This window comes from Rattus rattus, chromosome 13 (genome assembly GCF_011064425.1).
Source record: "Rattus rattus isolate New Zealand chromosome 13, Rrattus_CSIRO_v1, whole genome shotgun sequence".
Classification (NCBI taxonomy): domain Eukaryota; kingdom Metazoa; phylum Chordata; class Mammalia; order Rodentia; family Muridae; genus Rattus; species Rattus rattus.
In genome coordinates, this window is record NC_046166.1 from 40,101,155 (window position 1) to 40,123,021 (window position 21,867).

At 46.0% G+C, this 21,867-nt stretch overlaps 1 protein-coding gene across 1 annotated transcript in view; it reads left to right on the plus strand.

Annotated features, from left to right (window-relative positions):
- Positions 1–21,867, plus strand: part of Wwc2 (WW and C2 domain containing 2) — a 160,599-nt gene that overhangs the window by 56,794 nt on the left and 81,938 nt on the right. Inside the window, exon 2 of the mRNA XM_032918623.1 lies at positions 12,883–12,992. Coding sequence (XP_032774514.1) covers positions 12,883–12,992 — 110 coding nt within the window. The remainder of the gene's footprint in view (positions 1–12,882; positions 12,993–21,867) is intronic.

A 21,867-nucleotide genomic window follows, 5' to 3' on the forward strand; every position in this document is an offset into this window, starting at 1 on the left:
GCAGCATGTTAATGCCATTCCCTTGCTGCTTAGGAGCAGTGCTCAGCTTTCTGATAGTAGAGTCTTGAAATTCCAGTCTAGGAGCTTTAGAAAACCTGTGATTCTTTCCCTCTGTATGCATGGCGCACTCGGGGCCAGTGCATGGCGTTTTAGTAAAATAATTCCTTGCAAAGGCTAGTAAGTGTTGTGGGAGTGACTCTTTGTGATTGATGGCAGCCATCAGTCCAGATGTGGCCCACAGAGCCAGACACTGAAGGTGCTGAAGGAGCGCCAACTGCTTTGTCTTCTTCCCAGCACAGCGGGAGAATGGGTCATGCAGAGCGGAAAGTAAGGCATGGAGGGCTCCGAGACAGACTGCCCACTCGTGGTCAGCGCTGCTAAGGAAATGAACAACTTGTAAACTCGAGTGACCCCTTGCTTATATAGCAAGTAACCGAGGATCAAATCAGGAAGCACACATGTGAGCCATCCCATGGCCCATCAGTCACGGAAGTGTGTGGTAAAATGCAAGTCTGTGTTGGCCAAATATTACACATACTATAAAGATGTCAGTAGCTTAAATGCAGATTTTGTAAGTGTCCCAATCAGAAGCTGGGGGGGGGGTGTGGGGAGTGCTCATCAGGATTAGGGAATGTAAAGAAGAAGAGTGTCCCCTCATCTTAAGTAAGGGGCATATATAAAATATGTGTAAAGACATTCTGACTGTAATTGAATTATATCTAAATTAAAAAAAAAAAAAACAAAACCCTTTTCCAGTGTTCCTAAGAAAACCAGTAACACTTATGGATGTAGTATCCATTCTCTACATATCCACAATCTTCCTTACAGTAAGCATGCTTTCTGGATGTGCTTTTCATCCGACATGAGCAGATGCAGGCGTAAGAAGCTGTCTGACTTGTTTACCTTCTCCAAGCTTTCTTCCGAAGCGTCAGACTAGACTTAATTGTCTAGGAATCTGGTCTGATGCCTTTGTGGCCCTCAGTGCTGGGACTCCTATATGGAACGAGAGGTCTCTGCTGTGGAACACAGGAAGAGCACTGAATGCAGTTCCATAGGGATCATTAGGTAAAGTCCAGTCAGTGAAAGATCACGGTTCCAGACCAGTGACGTATCTGAGCACTCCTTTTGGAAAGAGGCTTCATGGCCGTGGCAAGCCGAAACTTTCCCAGTCCAGCACCTTGTTCCTGTCACTCGCCCACGTACTTTGTGCGTGTGCGTGTGAGTGCGTGTGCGTGTGAGTGCGTGTGCGTGTGAGTGTATGTGTAGAGCTGTGTGACAGGTGCCACCCTTCTGAGGTCACCTTTATAAACCTACATCGGACAACATACCAGTCCGTATCTAACCTAGAGCTTATCCAAGGCTACTTGATACGGCATTGTTTGAGGACGATTAAAATCCCCATCAGCACCAGGTGGCACTGCAAGGACTAAACAGCCTGTGATGTCATGGTAAAGGAAGTAAGTTAGCAACTTGACAAGCCCAAGGCAGTTCAGGAGCAGACACACTAGTGGCTTTGATTAGAGACGTGGTAGTGGAGAGAGACAGTTGTATGAACTGAGGCCCTGCTCGGGAGGGTCAGCCTGTAGGACTGAGATGGATTCAGTAAAGGGCTGTTGGAGGAGGAGGCAGCCGGAGTGCCTCCTGAGTGTGACTTGAGTCTCTGAGTTCCTGCTGCTGCCATTGTCTAAGATCAAATTGTTTGCAGGGAGGGGACAGATAGAAGTGAGGAATGGGATTTTGGAGGGGAAATCAAGTATTGTGGTTGACATGAATTACATTTGCTGTGGTAGCAGGCTGTCCTGTGGCCCTGCCAGGAAGAAGCAGCTGGCTGGGAATCACACTTGCTGTTTTCCCTTCAGGTATGCCTGTCAGGCACCTCATACCTTGCAAGGTGCTTGGCATACAAAGACGAAAAACCAGTAGGACTTCTGTGGACTGAACAAACTGAGAAATGCAAACACTGAAAACACATGAATGGGAAAAATATCTTCCAAGCTTATAAATGTCCCTAATTAGTGCCATCCCAGAGACAGGAAGGCCTCCTCAGCAAGGCACTTAGGGTAACTTTAAAGACTGAAAAGGAGATAGGGAAGGGAAGGAGAGAGGATGCTGGCACCAAGGCCTCTGTCAGGAAAGCCGGCTTGGCTGCTGTGCCTTAGGTTTGCTGGGCCTTCCTGGCTTCTCTGGCTGTTCAGTAGTTGGTGTCAGGGCTCCACACCGTGGGCAGCCTGCTCCTGAGCTGTGAGACATTCCTGCTCTTTGCCACCTTTTCTCTTGTTTTTCTGCTGTTAATGAAAGTACCTTGTTGGAACTAGCTGATTTTACTTTCTTCCCCGATGTTGGATTTTTGTAGAACACTATGTCATTAATTTTTACCAACCATATTAAAAGCAATCTTAGAATTGTTAAATTGTAGCATGATGTATAATGGCCCAGGCCAAGAAACTTTTCTTGTAGGCTGGGTGGACATTGTGTATGGAGGTGCCTATGAGGGTCGCTGGGTGGACATTGTGTATGGAGCTGCCTATGAGGGTCTCTAGGTGGACATTGTGTATGGAGCTGCCTATGAGGGTCGCTGGGTGGACATTGTGTATGGAGCTGCCTATGAGGGTCTCTAGGTGGACATTGTGTATGGAGCTGCCTATGAGGGTCTCTAGGTGGACATTGTGTATGGAGCTGCCTATGAGGGTTGCTGGGTGGACATTGTGTATGGAGCTGCCTATGAGGGTCTCTAGGTGGACATTGTGTATGGAACTGCCTATGAGGGTCTTTAGGTGAACATTGTGTATGGAGCTGCCTATGAGGGTCTCTAGGTGAACATTGTGTATGGAGCTGCCTATGAGGGTCTCTAGGTGGACATTGTGTATGGAGCTGCCTATGAGGGTCGCTAGGTGGACATTGTGTATGGAGCTGCCTATGAGGGTCTCTAGGTGGACATTGTGTATGGAGTTGAGGGTCTCTAGGTGGACATTGTGTATGGAGTTGCCTATGAGGGTCTCTAGGTGGACATTGTGTATGGAGTTGCCTATGAGGGTCTCTAGGTGAACATTGTGTATGGAGCTGCCTATGAGGGTCTCTAGGTGGACATTGTGTATGGAGCTGCCTATGAGGGTCTCTAGGTGGACATTGTGTATGGAGCTGCCTATGAGGGTCGCTAGGTAGACTTTGAGTGTGAACTCAGGCAAGTAGATTTCCTTACCTCTGAAGACAACTCCCCTTTTATCCAATTCCAAACAGGGAGTCTGGATAAGGAAAAGAAAAAAATCAGTGATTTATTTTGAAAACAGTGTTCTGTTTTCAAAGGCGGACAGATTTGTAGCGCCGATGGCTGTGGGGGTGGGCGTGGGGGGCTCCCTTTATGACAGTCAGAAAATGCAAAGAAGGTACAAGTGTTGGTTTGTTTACAGTTCTAACACGTGCCATTGTTCTGAGGGTTTCAGTTTTGTGTTAACCGAATTGCCCACCTACTTCCTTTCCTCATAACTACCTCATCACCTTCATAATATTCTGAAAGTGTGATAAGAAGATGCAACAAGGGGTTGGGGATTTGGCTCAGTGGTAGAGTGCTTGCCAAGAAAGAAAAGCCCCGGGGTTCAGTCCCCAGCTCTAAAAAAAAAAATTAAAAAAAAAAAAAAAAAAAAAAAGAAGATGCAACAAAACATAATTTGTTTTCAAACTACGCATGCGGTGCTGCAGTGAGAGCACCGTTCACTGTAGATGGTAAGTGACCACCAGAGGCCGCCGTGTACAGGACAAACCATCAGAGGACAGATGTCTTACATTTTGGTGTCATGGCAGAGGGAGCTTTCTTCTTTACTGGAGTAGCTGTCTCCCTGCAGCAAACATCACCCCAGAAGGACCTCAGAGTTGTGTGGAGAGCGTGTTAAGGGGAGCCTATCTGTTGACTGTGTGTGGTGTGCATTTGTAGTGTGTGTGTGTGCGCATTTGTAGTGTGTGTGTGTGTGTGTGTGTGTGTGTGTGTGTGTATGTGTGTGTGTGTGTGTGTGTGTGTGTGTGTGTGTATGGTGTGTGTGTGTGTGTGTGTGTGTGTGTGTGTGTGTGTGTGTGTGTGTGTGTGTGTGTGTGTGTGTGTGTGTGTGTGTGTGTGTGTGTGTGTGTGTGTGTGTGTGTGTGTGTGTGTGTGTGTGTGTGTGTGTGTGTGTGTGTGTGTGTGTGTGTGTGTGTGTGTGTGTGTGTGTGTGTGTGTGTGTGTGTGTGTGTGTGTGTGTGTGTGTGTGTGTGTGTGTGTGTATGTGTGTGTTTATGTGTGTGTATGTGTATGTGTGTGTATGTGTGTGTGTGTATGTGTGTGTATGTGTGTGTGTGTCTGTGTGTGTGTGTGTGTGTGTGTATGCTTGTGCACGGTGTGTGGAGTCAGAGGACAACTTGAAGGAGTCAGTTCTGTCCTTCTACTGTGTGGGTCCTGGGTGTAGTTCTCAGGTCATTGGTTATGTTGAGCTTTTAATCACCTGGGCCACCTCCACTGTCTTCTGCCGATTTAAGTCCGTCTTCCCATGTGGGTACAGAGAACCAAGGTTGCAATAGAAAGTAACTTGTGATCATACATTTTCCCCATATTTCTTGTATCTTTTTTGATAAGCCAAGGAGAAAATATGTTTACCTCACAAATCTTTAATGCCTTTCTAATACCTATCAATAACCCCTTTGGCAGGAGCAAACAGAGCAGTGCCGTGAGCTCAGGGCCCTGATGGTTCTGTAGATAGAGTTCCTTTTCCTGGTATGTACTCTCGGTGACTGTGCTGGATAAGAATGCCAGTGGAGACCTGGTTAGGGATAGAGCCACAGCCCCCTCCTGGCAGGCTCCGCATACCTGCCCTCTCTCCCTCTCGTCAGTTGCATTCCTAACAGGACTTCTCTGGAATGAATTCTGGTGTAACGAGCTAGGATTCAGCTTTCGTCCTTGCTAACTGGCCCATCAGCCTTGCCAGCCTTTCAAAATAACCATGTCTTCACCCATAGGAGAGAAGTGGATCTCATGACATACTTACAATGTGTAAGAGTCTGCCGTGGGTCATCGGGCAGATGAGGCCAGTCGAGCAGTGAAGGAGCTGCCCCTTCACTAAGGGCACACACAAAGCTCAAATCTGAACCCCCAAAATGCTGCCAAATCTAAACCCTTGTGAGCCTCGGACAGCACCACAGGTGAAAACTTCCACACTGTGAAATGTCATTTCATGCACAAAAAGGATTAAAATTTATTGCATAATTACCTAGGAAGCGCAAGGCCCTGGGTTCGATCCCCAGCTCCGAAAAAAAAAAAGAACCAAAAAAAAAAAAAATTTATTGCATAAAATTACCTTCAGCCTATGTGCGTAAGTCATATATGAAGCATAAATGAATTTCATGTTTCAGTTCAGGTCCTATTTCCAGCTCATGAACTTGCAATATTAAAACAACAACAACAACAAAACAAACAAACAAACAAACAAAAAAAAAAAAACGGAGGCAGATCTGGCTTCACTGGCATCCTCTATGAGTAGTAATGAGATCACCCCAAGCCTAGATGGTCTCTTTTCTGTCATGTGGGAAACTATTGAAGAGGAAAGCCTATGTGCAGGAGAACATCTGTGGGAACTGCATTTTTAGTTTGTTCTTTAGTGTGTGTCTGTGTATGTGTGAGTGTTCATTCTCACACTCACAGTGTGCATGTGTAGGTGCACATGTACTTGTGTGTGCATGCATGGGTAGTCAGGGTATAATCTCAGGTGTCATCCTCAAGAATTCCATTCTGTTCCTTTAAGGTGAGTCCTTTGTTGGCCCGGAGCCTACCAAATAGGCTAGACCAGCTGAGTAAGCCTCAGAGCCTCCTTTCTCCCCCTACACTGAGATTTTAAGTGCAAGCCACCGGCCGCTCCCAGCTGCTTTTTTTCCCCTTAAGGGAGGTTCTGGGAATTGACCCCAAAGCCTCAGGCTTACAAGACAAGTATTTTGCCTTCTAAGCTATCCCCTCAGTTCAAGGATTACAATGTTTTAGCACCAATATATGTCTAAAAGCATGTCTGACACACACTGAGGTTTTGCAACTAAAAAAATTGACGCTTTTAACTGTAAAAGTGTGCGTATTCTTCGTTCAGCTAATAGGAGTTCACTAGGACATCTATGACCTGGGAAAGTACCACGCTATTGCAGTAGCTATCACTATGGAAAATGGAGGGGCTTTAATAATAGTGCACACTGTTGGTTTATGTATTGTTTATAGTGAGGGCATGTGGTGATTTGAATAAAAATGGCCCCAATAGACTCACAGGGAGTGACACTGTTAGGTGGGGTGGTCTTGTTGGAGGAGGTCTTGTTAGAGGAGGTGTGCCACTGTGGGTGTGCGCTCTAAGGTCTCAGATACTCAAGCCAGGTGCAGTGTGACAGCGCCTTCCCGCTGCCTTTGAATCTGGATGTAGAACTATCTCTCCAGCACCAGAGGCTGCCTCCCCCAAACTGCAGCTCACCAGCACTGTAGATCCCATCGGGGCAACAACAGGACTGCACAAACCTCTGGTCTCTGTGGACAGTCCTGTTATGCCTCTTTTAAAGAGGCTGAGAAATGTGATGTTAATGGACTAAACCTCTGAACTAAGCCAGCCCCAGTTAAGCATTTTCCTTTCTAAGAGTTGCCGTGGTCATGGTGTCTCATCACAGCAATAGAGACTTTAACTAAGAAAGAGTGTCAAGAAGGCATTCATTTTTTAAGCATATGGGTGCTTTGCCTGTGTGTCTATGCGACTTGTGTGTGCCTTGTGCCCCCAGAGGCTAGAAGACATTGTCTAGACCCCTGGAACTGGAATTATAGACAGTTGTGAATCACTGTGTAGGTGTGGGGAATCGAACCTGGGGCCTTTGGAAAGTTCACCTGAGTTAACCACTGAGCCATCTCTCCAGCCTTAAAGGATGCATTTTTAAAATCAAGATTCAAAACTGAGCTGGCTAAAGAGGTTACAGCTGGGTATGGTGGCACATGCCTTTAATCCCGGCACTGAGAAGGAAGTTAAAGAGTGGTTAAAGAGCATTGGCTGCTCTTCTAAAGGTCCTGAGTTCAATTCCCAGCAACCATATGGTGGCTCACAACATCTGTAAATGAATCTGATGCCTCTTCTTTGTGTCTGAAGACAGCTACTTACATACATAATAAATCTTTAAAAAAATGTTCGAAACTTCAGTGTATATATAGCTTACTTAGTAGGATCTCAACTTGGTAAAATGTATGTGTTTTTATTATTGTACATATGTATCTGATTATTTAATAAGCACAGCTTCCTGAGAAACATCCTGTTGTTAGCGGAGATTACTCAACTGTAGTAATGCTAAAGGGATTTTTAAAAATTCTCCTAGCTCTGCAGTTTTGACAAAAGTCACATAGCAGGACTGTCCCCAGAGAGACAGGAGGTTTGTGTGGGCCGTTGTTGCATTGATGGGATCTATACTGCTGGTGAGCTGTACTCTGGGGGGCGCAGCTCTTGGCAGACCACTGTTTGGATAGCAATCCTTTAAGAACCCCTCTTCCTCTTACGACATTCCTACCTTCTTGGTTGGCATGCCCACTTACAGTCTCAAGCCATTTTCAAAACCAAGTAATCTGACAAGCAAATATTTCCTGGCTCTTAGCAGGGAGAAGAGCTCAGGTAAAAGTGTTTGTGTGACTGCTTCGCTTTCCTCAGAGAGAGAAGAAAAACACTTACTAAGGTGCTGGAACCTCCAGGATACAGTCGGATTCATAATGCAACTACAATAAATAAAAACAAATCACAGATTTAATGCAGTCCTGAAAGATCCCCTCTCTTCTGTCCCAGTTGTCAGGCAATATATCAAGTGTCAGCTAACATCAGCCTTCACACTGTTAGTTGCCCAAATGCACTTACTATTAATGAATGCAGATGGACCCTTTTAAAAATAACAGAACAGAAAGGGTCTCAGTGTGTAGCCCTGGCTGGCCTGAAACTTGCTTTGCAGATCAGGCTGGTCTTCCTTCTCAGTGCCGGGATTAAAGGCATGTGCCACCATACCCAGCTGTAAATGGAACTTTTTTGAAAAGAATAATGTATCTTCCCTCAGCCCTCTGTCATTTATTTAGTCAACATTTCTCATGTCCTGACCATGCTGTGAGGCAGGCTCTGTGCTACGTTATGTGGATTCACAACTATTCTGTGAGCAACACAATGGCAAAAGCAGGGCTGAGTGAGGCTTGCAGCACAGAACATGCTGGGGTGATGGCAGGTAGCAGAGGGTTTCTGAACAGTGCAATAGCATGGCTGGGAGGAACTAAATCAACACTTGGAGAAAATACTTTATTATTATTATTACTATTATTATTATTACTATTATTATTATATGTTTGGGGGAAGGAGGGAGGGAGATAAGATTGGAAGAAAGAACACACACACACACACACACACACACACACACACACACACACACACACACACACACACACACACACACCCCGAGGAGCTCGCACAGAGAGATGGAGACCAGCACAGCCTTCGGGGTCGATTGTCTCCTGCCAACATGGCCTTCAGGCACTGAAGTGAGTCAGCAGCTGTGGACCTGATAAACCACTCCTCTGACCCAATTCTTTTATTTATTATTTATTTTTAGTACTGCCAAGTTGTTTTATAAAAGCATTGCATGTGAGTGAAAGTAGCCGATTTCCACTATTATGACCGGAACTACTTCTTCACTGGGGCGGAGCAAACCCAAATGAGCCTCCGTAGCTTAATAGGCTTGAAACGCAGCCTCCGAGTTGTTGAACTTGGCATTTCTCTTTATTATTAGGGATGTGGAACGTTTCCTCATCTTTAATTATTTATTGTCTCTTGTAAAAGGATTTTATTCACTTGGAGTCTTGGCTTTCTTGCATGCTTGTTCCTACCGTCTATTGAGGTAACATTTACGTAATGTGGATTCACAGTGATTCTGTGAGCAACACAATGGCATTTAGTATAGCCACATGGCTGTGCAGCCCTAGGCTGTATTCACTTTCAAAGATTCCCATTTCTCCATGGCCCATAAGGAGTCTGTCTGTCTGTTCTTCCGTCTCCCTGTCATCGGGGAACCATTTACCTGTGCTCTGGTCTTATGGACTTGGGTTGGGTGTTGGTTTTATGTGAGGGAATCATGCAGTGTTGCTTTCTGGGCTTTCCTGTCACTTAGTGCGTTTAAATCCTTATTGTTAGTTTAATTACTGTATGCAGAGACTTACCCCTTTTGACCATGTACTGTGTAAGCACTGAAGCGTGGTCAGTATATCTGGTCCCCCAACAGCAGCACAGAAGCTGCGCCTCAAAGGTCTGCCTCCTGCAAGCTTTGCTTTTGCAGAGGGTACTGGTGTGGTGACCACATAGCTAGGTGTTAGTGCAGAAGGGAGACCGGCTAGAACGGGCAGTGCTTAGGAAGAAGCGACCGAAATAAGAGTGTGAGGCTTGGGGGAGAGACCCCGCTATGGTGGGGATCCAGTGTGCTTCTAGGCCAGAGGGCAAAGGTTAACTAGCCTGTCACAGTAACTTCCCAGGATCAGAGTAGCACCATAGCTGTCTACTTGATTTTCATTATTTGTACCTGGATATAGTAGTCTAATCTGATGGTTCAGTCTTTAAACTTCGACATCCATAAATATATGCCCAGTACGTTTATGTATGGAGAGAGCATGGCAAGCATCATGCTACACAGATGGAGAAAGTAAAGCTTAAAATCTCCTTTTGAAGTAACACCGTGAAGAGTTTGCATTAACTTTCTCATGGATGAGAACTTCTGAAGGACTGGTTCTCTGAATTTATAGTCAAATTTATACCTACAGATATAATTCTGCTCTTATAACAGTGACAGTTAAATATGTTCTCACTGACCAGTTCAGAAGGAAGAACCGAGCTATTTGCACACTAACGACGTCCGCACAGCTTGCAATCATAGTGCACTGCCTGAAACGTTCAGACTTTTTTGGTAATGAACAGGTGTGCACATGTGTGACCTACTCAGGCTTGCACGTGTCGATTTGGAACCGGGTAAGCGATCTGTCTCTCTTGACTTAGACTTGCCTTTCTGTTCATCTCCTCAACCCTCCCTTCTTCACTCTGCCGTACGCCATGTGACAGCCTGCATCTGAAGTCAGTCGGCCAACAACAGCTCAGTCGCTCCTGGGCAGACAGCCGTGCACAGGTCAGACAGGCATTCTTAGGCTGGTGGGTGTACACAAGGTCACTTTCTTTGGCACTAGAATTTTTGATATTGTTTGTAATTCCTTTATCAAAAGAAAAATATTTTTCTGGGCAGCTCATTGGCATGAGGTAGATTTTGAGTACAATTGTTAAACTAGGATTTTTTTTTCTATAACTCAAATGGTATTCAGACTTTCTTGACGAATTCACAGTAAACTTGGCAAATGGTTGCATTTGAACACACTCTTTTAACCTCTCTGAGATTCATTTTACTCGGTGAACAGATTTAGAGGTTTACCGCTCACCATGCCGTGCACTGTCCAGCAGTTTTAGTTAGAGTTCTGTTGCGGGAATTAAAATACCAGGAGCAAGACAGTTGAGGAGAAAGGGTTGATTTCAGCTTCCATTTCCTGATCTCAGTCCATCACTGAAGGAAGTCAGGACAGGAACTCAAGCAGGGAAGGAACCTGGAGGCAGGAGCTGATGCAGAGGCCATGGAGGGGTGCTGCTTACTGGCTTGCTCCTCATGGTTGGCTCAGTGTGTTTTCTTGCAGTGCCCCGGGCCAACTGCCCAGGGGTGGGCCGGTCCCTTCCACATCAACCATCAGTCAAGAAAATGCACCACAGGCTTGCCAGCAAACCAATCAAGGCTTTATCTTCCCAAATGAATCCAGCTTTGTGTCAAGTTGGCATAAAGCTAACTAGTACAGTTAAAATTTACTCTCTCCCCTGTCCCTTTTGGGGAAATTCAGGTTAGAGTCTGCAGTAGAACTACCTGGAGCGCATTATGTTGCTAGGATCCAGAGTTTGTAGATCTACCCTAGAGTGCAAGACATGTCTTTCCATTGATACAGCTGGTCCTGGGGGCACAGTTCAATAGCACGAGGTTTCGGGATGCACCTCAGTGCCACTTAGGAGTAAATGGGAGGATTCATGTCAGGTTGTATCAGTAACCACTTACAATGGCCTCAAGGGTGTTCCTGTGCAGTCCCTTTCTGGCCAGGTAGGTAAGTTGCCGGAAGGGCGTGTGGATTAGGAGGGATTACCACCTTCAGAGAGAGAAACCAAGGAGGGAGAGAGATGCCCAGCTAGGAAGGCTCACAGCTTGGCTCTGTTAGAGCTGGTTGCCCTCAGAATGGACTGTGTGTGACTCAAAGACCGGAGCGCTCAGAGCCATGTCCAGAGTTGAAGCCACAGGGAAGGTGAGTGAAGAGGTGGCAGTAGGGCTCCTGTCCCTGCAAGGTCGTCATAGTTGGGAATGCTCAGGTCACTTCCCCGAGGAGTAGACCAGAACTTGGTTCTTCTGATGGACGACATGATCTGGGAAGTGGTCTGTAGAGATAATCGCTTCTCCTCAGCACAGGGAGAAGGGATCGTGGGTGATTTCACAGGTGAGAGCCACACCAGTGCCGTGAAGCCACACTTGGTCAGCAGGCACGGTGCCTGGCGGTGGCTTCCCTGCAGCAGGACAACCCTAACCTGCAACAGCAGCCACCATGGCTGCATGAGCAGCCAAGGCAAATCCCTGAAGCAAAGTCAATCAGAAGTGATGTCTAAACCTGTGTGCTGCTGACAGAAGGCCATGCCGTTTCCCCGTCATGTAAGGACAGAGGTAATGAGGCAGTTAGTCTTAAAGAGAATGTGTCTTGGGAAAGTCCTCTTAAGAGAAAAATCTGGACGTACATGGTTCTATCAGATGTGTGTCCTTCCTCCCAGGAAGAATTCGTAGTAGAAGTCAGACTTATACGCGTAAATCAGTCAGAGCATCCAAACTTGAAACCAGCCCAGCTTTCCAGGGTGACCCTCTCTCCTGTGTGAGGATTGCACACCCACTCAGTCTCTGTGTGGGTGCCAAGGGTCTGAACCTCACAGCTTTGTCCATCCATGGAGCCGTCTCGACAGCCTCCCGGTGCACATTTCTGTCCCAGAGGTGCTGGTGTCGTCGTCATCTCTAGAGTGAGCATTTGACTCCAGGGAAGTTTGTTTCCCTTAGGCCCTCTGCATCGCTCCCGGATTCCGGCTAGGTCCCAGCTCTCCTCACTCCCAGCTTGGTTTCTGTGACTGAAGGTGGCCTGCTTTATTTATAGAGACTTGTCTTTCAGTGTTAGTGACAATATATTGTATGTTTTTTTTTTTTTTTTGGATATTCGTTTCTGTTATTTTGTCAAAAATGTCAAATTTTTTTTTTGTGACAAAATGAGACAGCTCAGAGGTTAAAAGCACTTGCTGCCCTTGCAGAAAACCAGAGTTTGGATCCCAGCACCAATGCCCTTTGGTTCACAACTGTCCGCATATAAGTCTAGTTCCAGGGCATCTGACCCCCACACCAGCCTGAATACACATGTGCACACACATGCACACTCACAATTCATATTTAAAATAAATTTCTGATGCAATAATGCAAATTCTAGGAACAATCAAGAACTAGAAGAAAATGCAACTTAGATGTTTAAATCTTGGTTAGGATGCTGACTTTTATAAATATTTAATGTATGAGTGTATCTGCATGTACACCCGCATGCCAGAAGAGGGCATCAGATCCCATTGCAGATGCTTGTGAGCCACTGTGTGGTTCTTGGGAATTGAACTCAGGTTCTCTGGAAGAAGAGATAATACTCTTAGCCACCGAGCTGTCTCTCCAGCCTCAGGGAACTGACTTTTGACATGTCTGGTTTGGTGAACAAATAAATCACAGTGTGCCTCTTCTGGTTTGCCATAGGTTAACGAAGCCGCTGTCCTTCGCTGATTGTGTCGGGGATGAGCTGCCGTGGGGATGGGAAGCAGGGTTTGACCCTCAGATTGGTGCCTACTACATCGATCACATCAACAGTAAGTTGTCCTTTTGGTGAAATAGAAATATTAGAAAGCAGATCTAAAAATCTGTAGGCAGTCCTACAAAAGGCCGAATGTTTTACAAAGTAAATCTCCTCATTTTAAATTCCTGTTTTCTTAATGTCTAGCACTCAGCTCCAGGGCCCACCTAAGTACTTGGGGGTGTATATGAGGAACTTGGCATGAAGTCAGAAGAAAGAGTGTGTCTGGGCTGCCTGCTGGGCAGCTGATGAGACTGTAACCCTCTATAGGTCAGCTGGGCTGTATCTCCAGCATTAGTTCTTCTCTCTGTGACCCCGAGCCTCCTGATTGCTGCTCTCTTGTGCTTGTCCTGAAAAGAGTAGGACATAACACTCTGTGTTCTAAAGTCCGAGCTGGTGTAGCCTGGGTGCCTGGGGCAGGTGCACCCATCGGTGGTTCTGCAGTCAGCATAGCTGTTGGGAAGCCACCAACCTCATTCCTTCTTTCCTTTGTGTGCTCAGTGGCTTCTGGCTTGTTGGGGAGGGGCTCTTGCTTTCATAGCTTTTAGGTCTGCCTGGGAATGGCTAAGGCAGAGAATTGCCACAGCCGTGAACTTCTTATATAAAGACTTAAAAAAAATAATAATAATAAGGTGCCTGTGTGTGGATATATGCGTGTGGGTGCAATCGTCTGTGGGGTTCAGAAGAGGGCGTCTGATCCCAGGATCCTCAGGATCTGGAGTTATGGGCAGCCAGGAGCCCTCTGAGATGCTGGCAACCAAAGCTCTGTCCTCTGCATTGCAGTGAGGCTGTCACCAGCCGCTGAACCTCCTCTTTAACCTCCAGTCACACACTTCTTGGGCTGTTGTTTTGTCTCTTTTTTGTTTGTTTTTGTGAGAGGGTTTCTCTTCATTCCCTGGCTTCCGAGAACTGGCTCTGTGACCAGGCTGTCCTCAGACTCTGAGATCTGTCTGCCTTTGCTTTCCCGAGCCCTGGGATTAAGGGCAAAGGCGTGCGCCACCACCTGGCGATGCACTTTGCAACAGTCATGCCTGTAGTATATTTTCATCCATTGTTCTATGTGGCTGCATGTTTGCATGAATGTTTATTGCTTTATTGAGCCCTTTAAAAGGTTATTCAAATTGTAGTACTCAGAAATCAGGATGGTTCATTTTATTTCACTTAAAATTGTTTCAGAGATTTGAGGGAACCCATAATTAGTCGATGGCCATCAAAAGATATACGGACAGTACTGTGTGATATCTTTAGGATTATATCAATACCCACCAGTGATAGTTTGTAGTGCCCTCTGTAGGTATATGATGCATTCTTTTTTTTTTTTTTTTTTAAAGATTTATTTATTTATTTTGTATATGAGTACACTGTAGCTGTCTTCAGACACCCCAGAAGAGGGCATCAGATCCCATTACAGATGGTTGTGAGCCACCATGTGGTTGCTGGGATTTGAACTCAGGACCCCTGGAAGAGCAGTCGGTGCTCTTAACCACTGAGCCATCTCTCCAGCCCAATGCATTCTTTAAAATATATGATTTTACTTACTGTGTGTGTATGACTGCTTTGCTGCATGCATGTGTATGCATCATATGTGTATAGGTGGCCGCAGTGGTCAGAAGAAGGCATCCACTTCTCCGGAACTGAAGCTTTGGATGGTTGGGAAGCACCATGTGGGTACTGACACCCAACCTGGGTCTCGTACAAGTGCTCTTAACTGCTAAGCCATTGCTTCAGCCCTACATAATACACTTTTTGAGAGGCCCCAAATAACTTATGTTAACAGGGAGATGAGATGTTTACAGGGAGGTGAGATTCAGGAGCAGAAGGAACAGCTACTCCGAGGTACCAAGTCTGTTGTAAGAAAATGTGGGCCCCACAGATCATGTGTGTGCACGCATGTGTGTGCTCATTTGATACTTAGATCCCAGCACCGTGTGCAGGCTAAACCATGTGCCTTGTTAAAGTTAGCTTTAACTTTATGGAGTTTTAAAGTTTTACTTATTTATTTTAAAGTAAATTTTTATATATGTGTTCCATTTGAGTGCCTGCTGCCCAGAGAGTCCAGAAAAAAGTACTGAAGCCCCTGGAACTGGAGTTAAAGATGGATGTGAGCTGCCCAGTGGGTGCTAGAACTCAAACCTGGGTCCTTTGGAGCAGCAGTCAGTGCTCAAAATCACCAAGTTAGCTCTTCAGCCCAACTATGTATTTTTTATGTAAGAGTTTCTTGTTAAAGTAGTATTGTATACTACTAATATTACATATCATCTGTCTGTTTAATATACAGTTATGGTTTATCACTGATGAAACATCAAAAGCTGTACTCTTTACGAGTGGCAGAACTAATTTTGGTAAAATTAAGGTCATTTTCAACAGTATATTTCATCCTTATATAATTGCAAATATACAGTTCACTAGAGTATCTGAAGTAGCTATTTTGTTTTGTAATACTTTAGATGGATAAAATTAGCTTTCTTTCCATCAAAGTAATATTTGGGAAATTAAAAGCCAAATAGTTGTCCAGGTTTGAGACAGTCGTACATAGCCCTGGCTAGCCCGGAACTTGTTACTTAGACCAGGCTAGCCTCAAAAGTCACAGACATAAGCCCAGACTTTATCCTGATTGCTGGGATTAAAAGCATTGGCTGCTACACCAGCACTTTAGTGTTTGTTTTATGGTTTTCTGGCTTAATATATAAACACCGAAAGCTCCTCTCTGCCCTGAAACACTGTCCTTCCAGATGTGTCCAATCTGTCTGCCCACATGCTCTCCAGGATAACTGTGAATGAGGCCCAGCGCCAAATCATTCCTTACTTAGACACCGAGGAGTGCGTGCCTGCGTGACTTGTGTGTTTCTTGAGTGCAAATCCTACAGATGCTACTGTTGTGTATTAAGATGTCAAAAGATTTGACATGCATGCATCCCTCACAGATGCAGTCCCTGACATGCATGCATCCCTCACAGAGGCAGTCCCTGACAGCCATGGCCTTCATGAACTTCATCTCCTCCACCGTTTCCCGTTTTCTCAGTGTCCACGCTTGCTGAGGTCACCCGAGGCACCACAAGATGGTGACAGCTCTGGCCCCCGCTGTAGTCTTGACTTCTTCGATTTGTCGCCATGGCTCCTGGACTGTGTGGGATCTTTTCAGCACCTGCGTGTTTCCTTCCAGTGTTCTCTTGCCTGACCTTCCTTCCCAATACCTTCTTGTGGGATTTCTGAATGGTTTTTCTGCTTCTCTCATTCTGTGGACTTTCATGGGTGGTAACCAGTTTATTCTGTTAGTCTGTTGTCTGCTAAATTTGTCCCTCAAGCTCCAAACTCACTGCAGTCCCTGGGCCTTCTCTTATGACCAGGGACAAGGTCTGTTCAGATGTTTCTGCCTCAGGAGGCTTCCCATGGCACTCCACACTGTACTGTAATACTTGGCACACAGGGAATTTTACAAGCATTGTCATTTCGCACTTGCGTTTGCATGTCACGAGTTCTCACCAGCTTGTTAGCCACTTGGAGGCAGTGACTGCATCTTACGGATTTATCTGGACTCAGGAAGAAGAGCTAAGTCACTGAGTAAAAGCTAATTTCTTCCTAAAGGTTTAAGTGTATTTCAAGCATATGTAATACTTCAGAAAGAGATGATCTGAATACATAAAACCTTGTTATAGAACGTTAAGTTTTAAGCCTACCACTTTGCTTTATATATAATTGTAGCCGAGTGGCCCAGTGAGTATACTGTTCCCTGAGAGACTGCAGTTACCCGAAGCAAGGAGTTTCCTTTCTGAGAAGGAACTGCCTGTTACCTCATTAATCTTCAAGACACTCCTGCAAAGTAGTTTATCAGGAGCAAATGGTATTATTTCTTCATAACAGCTGTCCACACATATGTTATGTTTCGACATTGTATAGTTTCAGCATTATTTCCTCTTTATTTAGATAAAAAATGAGACAAGAAATGTTTGGTTGCTTAATAATATCGCTGCAGAGCACTTCAGTGCTGGCCGTGAAGGACCTGGCCTTGGCACTGAAGCGTCTTGGGCCATGTCTCACACTTGCCTTTGCCTTGTGAGTGGGTGTCTGTGGATGTGGGCAATAGGGCAGGATGTTTGTGTTTACCTGGAAAGTAGCATGATGCTTGTAAAGTTTCGATACTTTTACTACAACCAGAAGGAAGTGGCTCCTAAGAGATTGATTTATTTGTAAGTATGTGTGTGAACCTGCTTGAGTGTGTGTGCACCATGGACGTGCAGGAGCAGGGGAGTCCAGAAGATGGAGCTAGAGTTCCAGGAGGTTTGAGCCGCCAGGTGGGTTCTGGGAGTCAGACCCAGATCCTCTGAAAGTGCAGTGAGTTCTCTCCCATCCCTGGACCTCTTCAGCTCCAGAAGAAAAGCCTGACAGCTTAGTACTCCCCAGCCAGTCCTTCACTGCCACATTGCTCAGATTTCCATCACCATAGCTGAATTTGTCTATTGTAAAAGGATGCTGTTGGGCCTGGTGTTTGTTTGTTTTTTAAAAGGACAGTGTCTCACTAAGTAGTCCTGACTAGAATTTGCTATGTAGACCGCGCTGTCCTTAAACTCACAGAGCTCTTCCCCCTTTCCTCTCCTCCTTGTGCCCCCTTGCCTCACTGGAAGTAGATTCTTTTAGTTGACATATTTTAAAAAACAGGCCCATCCCCTGACACAAGCCAGCGAACAAGCATGTAGTGGAGAGACGGGAGAAAAAGAGAGGCAGAACAGTTTGTTCACTGTGGAGAAAAGGAGACCAGAGGGTGATGGGGGAGGGACAGCCCGGTGTGAGTGGCCTGCACTGCCCCCTGAGGGGAGGTCCAGGCCTGTGCTGACACTGAGGGCTGTATTTGGGTCAGTGGCCCTGCAGCAGGGGTCTCTGTCGATGTCCGAGGCCCCTGTTACCACCAAAGGCCATGCTGAAGTCCCTGCCACCTGGGGTCACGTTGATGTTGGAGGGCTACACAGAGATGCCCCTTCCCCTTACTGGCTGTGGCACCGAGAGTGCCCCCACCCCCTTGCCTAGGTTGCATGGTAAAGCTGGCCTTGGGCGCGGGGCATGGATGAGCTGGCCCAGAGGGTACAAGTGTGGGAGAGATGACTCCGCACATACACCCCTCGGTACCTGTGTCAGGCAGGAGAGCTGACCCCAACCCTCACTGGCTGCTGTACTTGGGAGAGGCCCCTGACCTCACTGGGTTAGGGCTGGCCTTAAGGGTGTGAGAGCAGGAGGGGTGGGCCCCGCACCTACTGGGGCAGTGCTGGAGAGCTGGCCCTGGTGGCCCAGGAGCAGCGAGCTGATGGGCTGAATAACTCAGCTGCCGCCCAGGCCCACATCTAGGTCCTTTAGGTGACCCCAACATCCCCCATCAGTGAACTGCTGGAGTGACCCCAACATCCCCCATCAGTGAACTGCTGGAGTGACCCCAACATCCCCCATCAGTGAACTGCTGGATCCCATGACACAGGGTAACAACAGGATATCTGGGAGGAGCCCTGGGGAGGATCCAGTATTGATAATGCAGCAGAAGTCAGAGGCCTTGAACCAAAGCAATGACTCATTGCAATGAATGTTTGCAAGTAAAGATGTTTGGGTAAACGGGTGTACTGTGTGACGCACTGTGGCACAAACAGCTTCCATAGCAAGATATTTTGTTTTTGTTTGTTTGTTTGTTTGTTTGTTTTTCTTCTTTGTTTTCTTTTGGGAAGATGTTGCAGGGGCAGAGTGGAGATATGGAGGAACTGGGAGATGAGTGAGGTTGGGGTGTATGGTGTGAAATTCACAAAGAATCAGTAAAAAGTTAAACAACAAAAGACACACACACACTACCCAATCCCTGATCTGCGCTGGGAGAATGGCTCAACAGGAAGAGTACTTGCTGCCCTTTTAGGGACCTGGGCTCTGTTCCTAGAGACACAGAGGTGCTCACAACCACCCGTCACCCCTGGCCCCCGAGTGCATGTGATGCCCGTGCATACTCTCAGGCACATAAGCATCAGTTCAAAATAAATATCCAAACCTGTGCTAATGAACTGAGCAACTGAAGCGTCTTCTGCACTCACAATTATACTTAATAGGGAGCTCATTCAAAACATGAACAGTTTTCTAGAAGTCAGTGTTAATGAGAAAAACTAGTTTCAAAATGTACACCGAACTTAGACATTTCATGGGCAAACAGTGGCCTCCCTTATTTTCATCTGTGATGTCAATCTATTCCTTTTTATTGCTTATTAGTATTTCATTTAAAAATCTATTCTGACATTGAAATTGTGTCTACTTGGTGCCTACTTGTGAGCGTTGTTATAGAAGATTTGTTTTTTTTAAACTGTAACAAAAAGCAGAAGTAAACCTCTTTATCTTGGAGTGCAGGCTGTGAATGCTGTACGGACTCCATGGCGCGTGCAGCCCAGCTCAGTAACATGGCCTCCGTGTCCAGTGCATCCGTGTTAGCTCTGCACACTGCTGTGAGCGCAGCAGGTCTCTCGGAGTCTGAAACAGTGGTCCAGTAGCGTTTGTGTCCCCAGGTATTGCTCACGGCAGCCATCATTTTTGCTGGTTTAAGAAGGAGCTTCACTCTGTTAGACAACTCATTTATTTTTTTGAAGTAAAAATTTGTGATTAAAATTCCCGTGTCATCTGTAGTCCAGGGCAGGATGTCCTTATGTTGTAAGCTTGGTGACGGTCTGCATAGATTTACCCGGCATTTCTGTTGCTCCTGCATCAGGGGATGGGCCTTTAGGCCTCTTCCCCCTTTAGTTATTGAGAACAGTGTTGCAGGGAGCATGGCCGTGAACATTCTCGGTGTAGGCTGCCTGGATCATAGCTCTGGTTCTAACTGAGGAGTTTCCACTGCTTTTCATACCACCTGGCCATCGGTGTGCCAGAGTCCTGTTCCCCCCCAGCATCCTCTTAATCAGTCATTTACCTCCTGGTGACTAAGAATCCTAAGGGGGCCTGAGCAGGTCACACCCTGGCAGTTTTCATTCAAATTTCCTTGAATATTAGCGATGTTAAACGTCCTCTCATGTTTATTGGACACTTGAATATCTTCTTTGTGGAAATGTTCCAATTTTTAAACTGGGTTGTTTGGAGTTTTAGGAATTCTCGTGTGTGTGTGTGTGTGTGTGTGTGTGTGTGTGTGTGTGTGTGTGTGTGTGTGTTTTGTTCATGAGTTCTTTATCGAGTATGTGGTTATATCTTGATCGGTGGAGTTTTTATTCCCCTTTTAAATGTGCCTTACTTTCCTGAGCGCAGGTGTCCGCTTCTGTCCTCAGAGCTGCCCTCAGACACCTCACAGCTGTCTGTAACTCCGACTCTAGGGATGTGACACTTCTGCAGACACCATGCGTCCTGTGCTCACATGCAAAGACACGCCATATACATACTTTAATACAATTAACAAAAAGCCTTAATTTAAATCTATTTTTTGAGAAAGCGCACCACACCACCCTTTTCTTCATGGCTGGTGGGTTTCTGTTCTGCCTGAGAAGTCTCTGCAGGTGGTAAAGGTCTCCCCTGACTGCTGGGTGGCCTTCCGTGCTCTCACATGTGTGTGAGGTGGCTCTGGAGCTACCAGCGTCTTCATTGTCCACACTGAAGTGGTTTAGAGCCCAGGTTGGAGTAGCGTGACCTCAGCGTGACTCTGCGTCATTCAGTTGAGCTGTGTTCCCTGTGCTCCGGCTACAATGCCCTGCATTCTGTGAACCGTTGGCGAGTCAGCGCACAAGGCCTCCGACCCTTGATCAGTTCCCGTGCCCAGCGGCGACTTTCGATCGTGTGTGTAGGTAGATTTACTTCAGAGTCAGTTTGCTGGTTTCTACCAAAAGAGCCTGTTGGAAGTTTGATAACCATCTCTAGGCAAATTTGGAAGAGTGATTATCGTGATGATACCATGAATATGATATAACTTGTTATTTACTTAAAGTTTTTAGTTTCTGGGGGTTTTCAGATTAGAGGTTTTTGTTTATCGTTATTTCTATTGAATTCATGTAGAAGTTTTCATTTTCTAAATACAATCTCAGTAGTACAATGGAAACAACCCTTCTGTATATAATTTACATACACAATGCATACATTTTAAATATGCTGCCACCTTAGTCTCAACAAAGACATTTTTAGTCATAGAGGAATTTTGTCTTTGCCTTTGGCAATCAGCCTTTCGCCACCCCCCCAGGAATCTCTGCTACTGGAGATTAATTTTCCCCTTTTCCTAAGGAATGACATTTAGACACTGAGAACTGTGCTATATGCTTCTTCCTGCTTCTGAGTAGTGTCAGCATTGTGCCTATGTCTGGGGATGATGTCTGTGCTTGCCTGTTGTGAATGAACCTCCTGCGAGCTGCCTTTTGTGGACAGACACCACCATGTACAATGTGAGGACCCGAGACGTGTGGGCCATGTGAACATAGGGTGCCTTTTAGATGAAGGACCCGAATGGTCCTGCAAAGGACCTGTGCCTTTCAGGGCCGTCCTCAGCCTCTCAGAGAGTTCCTGGTGTTCTCATCCTAAGCTCAAGCTGGTGCAGTGTGTGTGAAGTGAACCCTTGGGTGGACTCCATTTGCATCGCCCTGCTGGCTAATGATGTCCAACCAACACCTCTAAGTGCACTCGTCTGCACTGCTGTGTACTGTGTGCACACATTTCTGTGAGTGTGGAGAAGTTATTTTCCCCAAGTCTTTAGTCACTTGTCCAGTTAATGAGTTGCTAGAACTCTGTTGTCTACGTGAGACTCGTGTGAACCTTTTCCTTCTGCTCTGTGGCGTCTCTTTTCAGTTTCCTTACAGCAGGTTTGAAGAGCTGAAGATTTTGAAAGTCCAATTAATTTTTAAAAATGCCTCCTACCTTTTGAGTCTTAAGGAGTCTGTTTTCCTTGGAGAAGGTGTAACGTGGTCTGC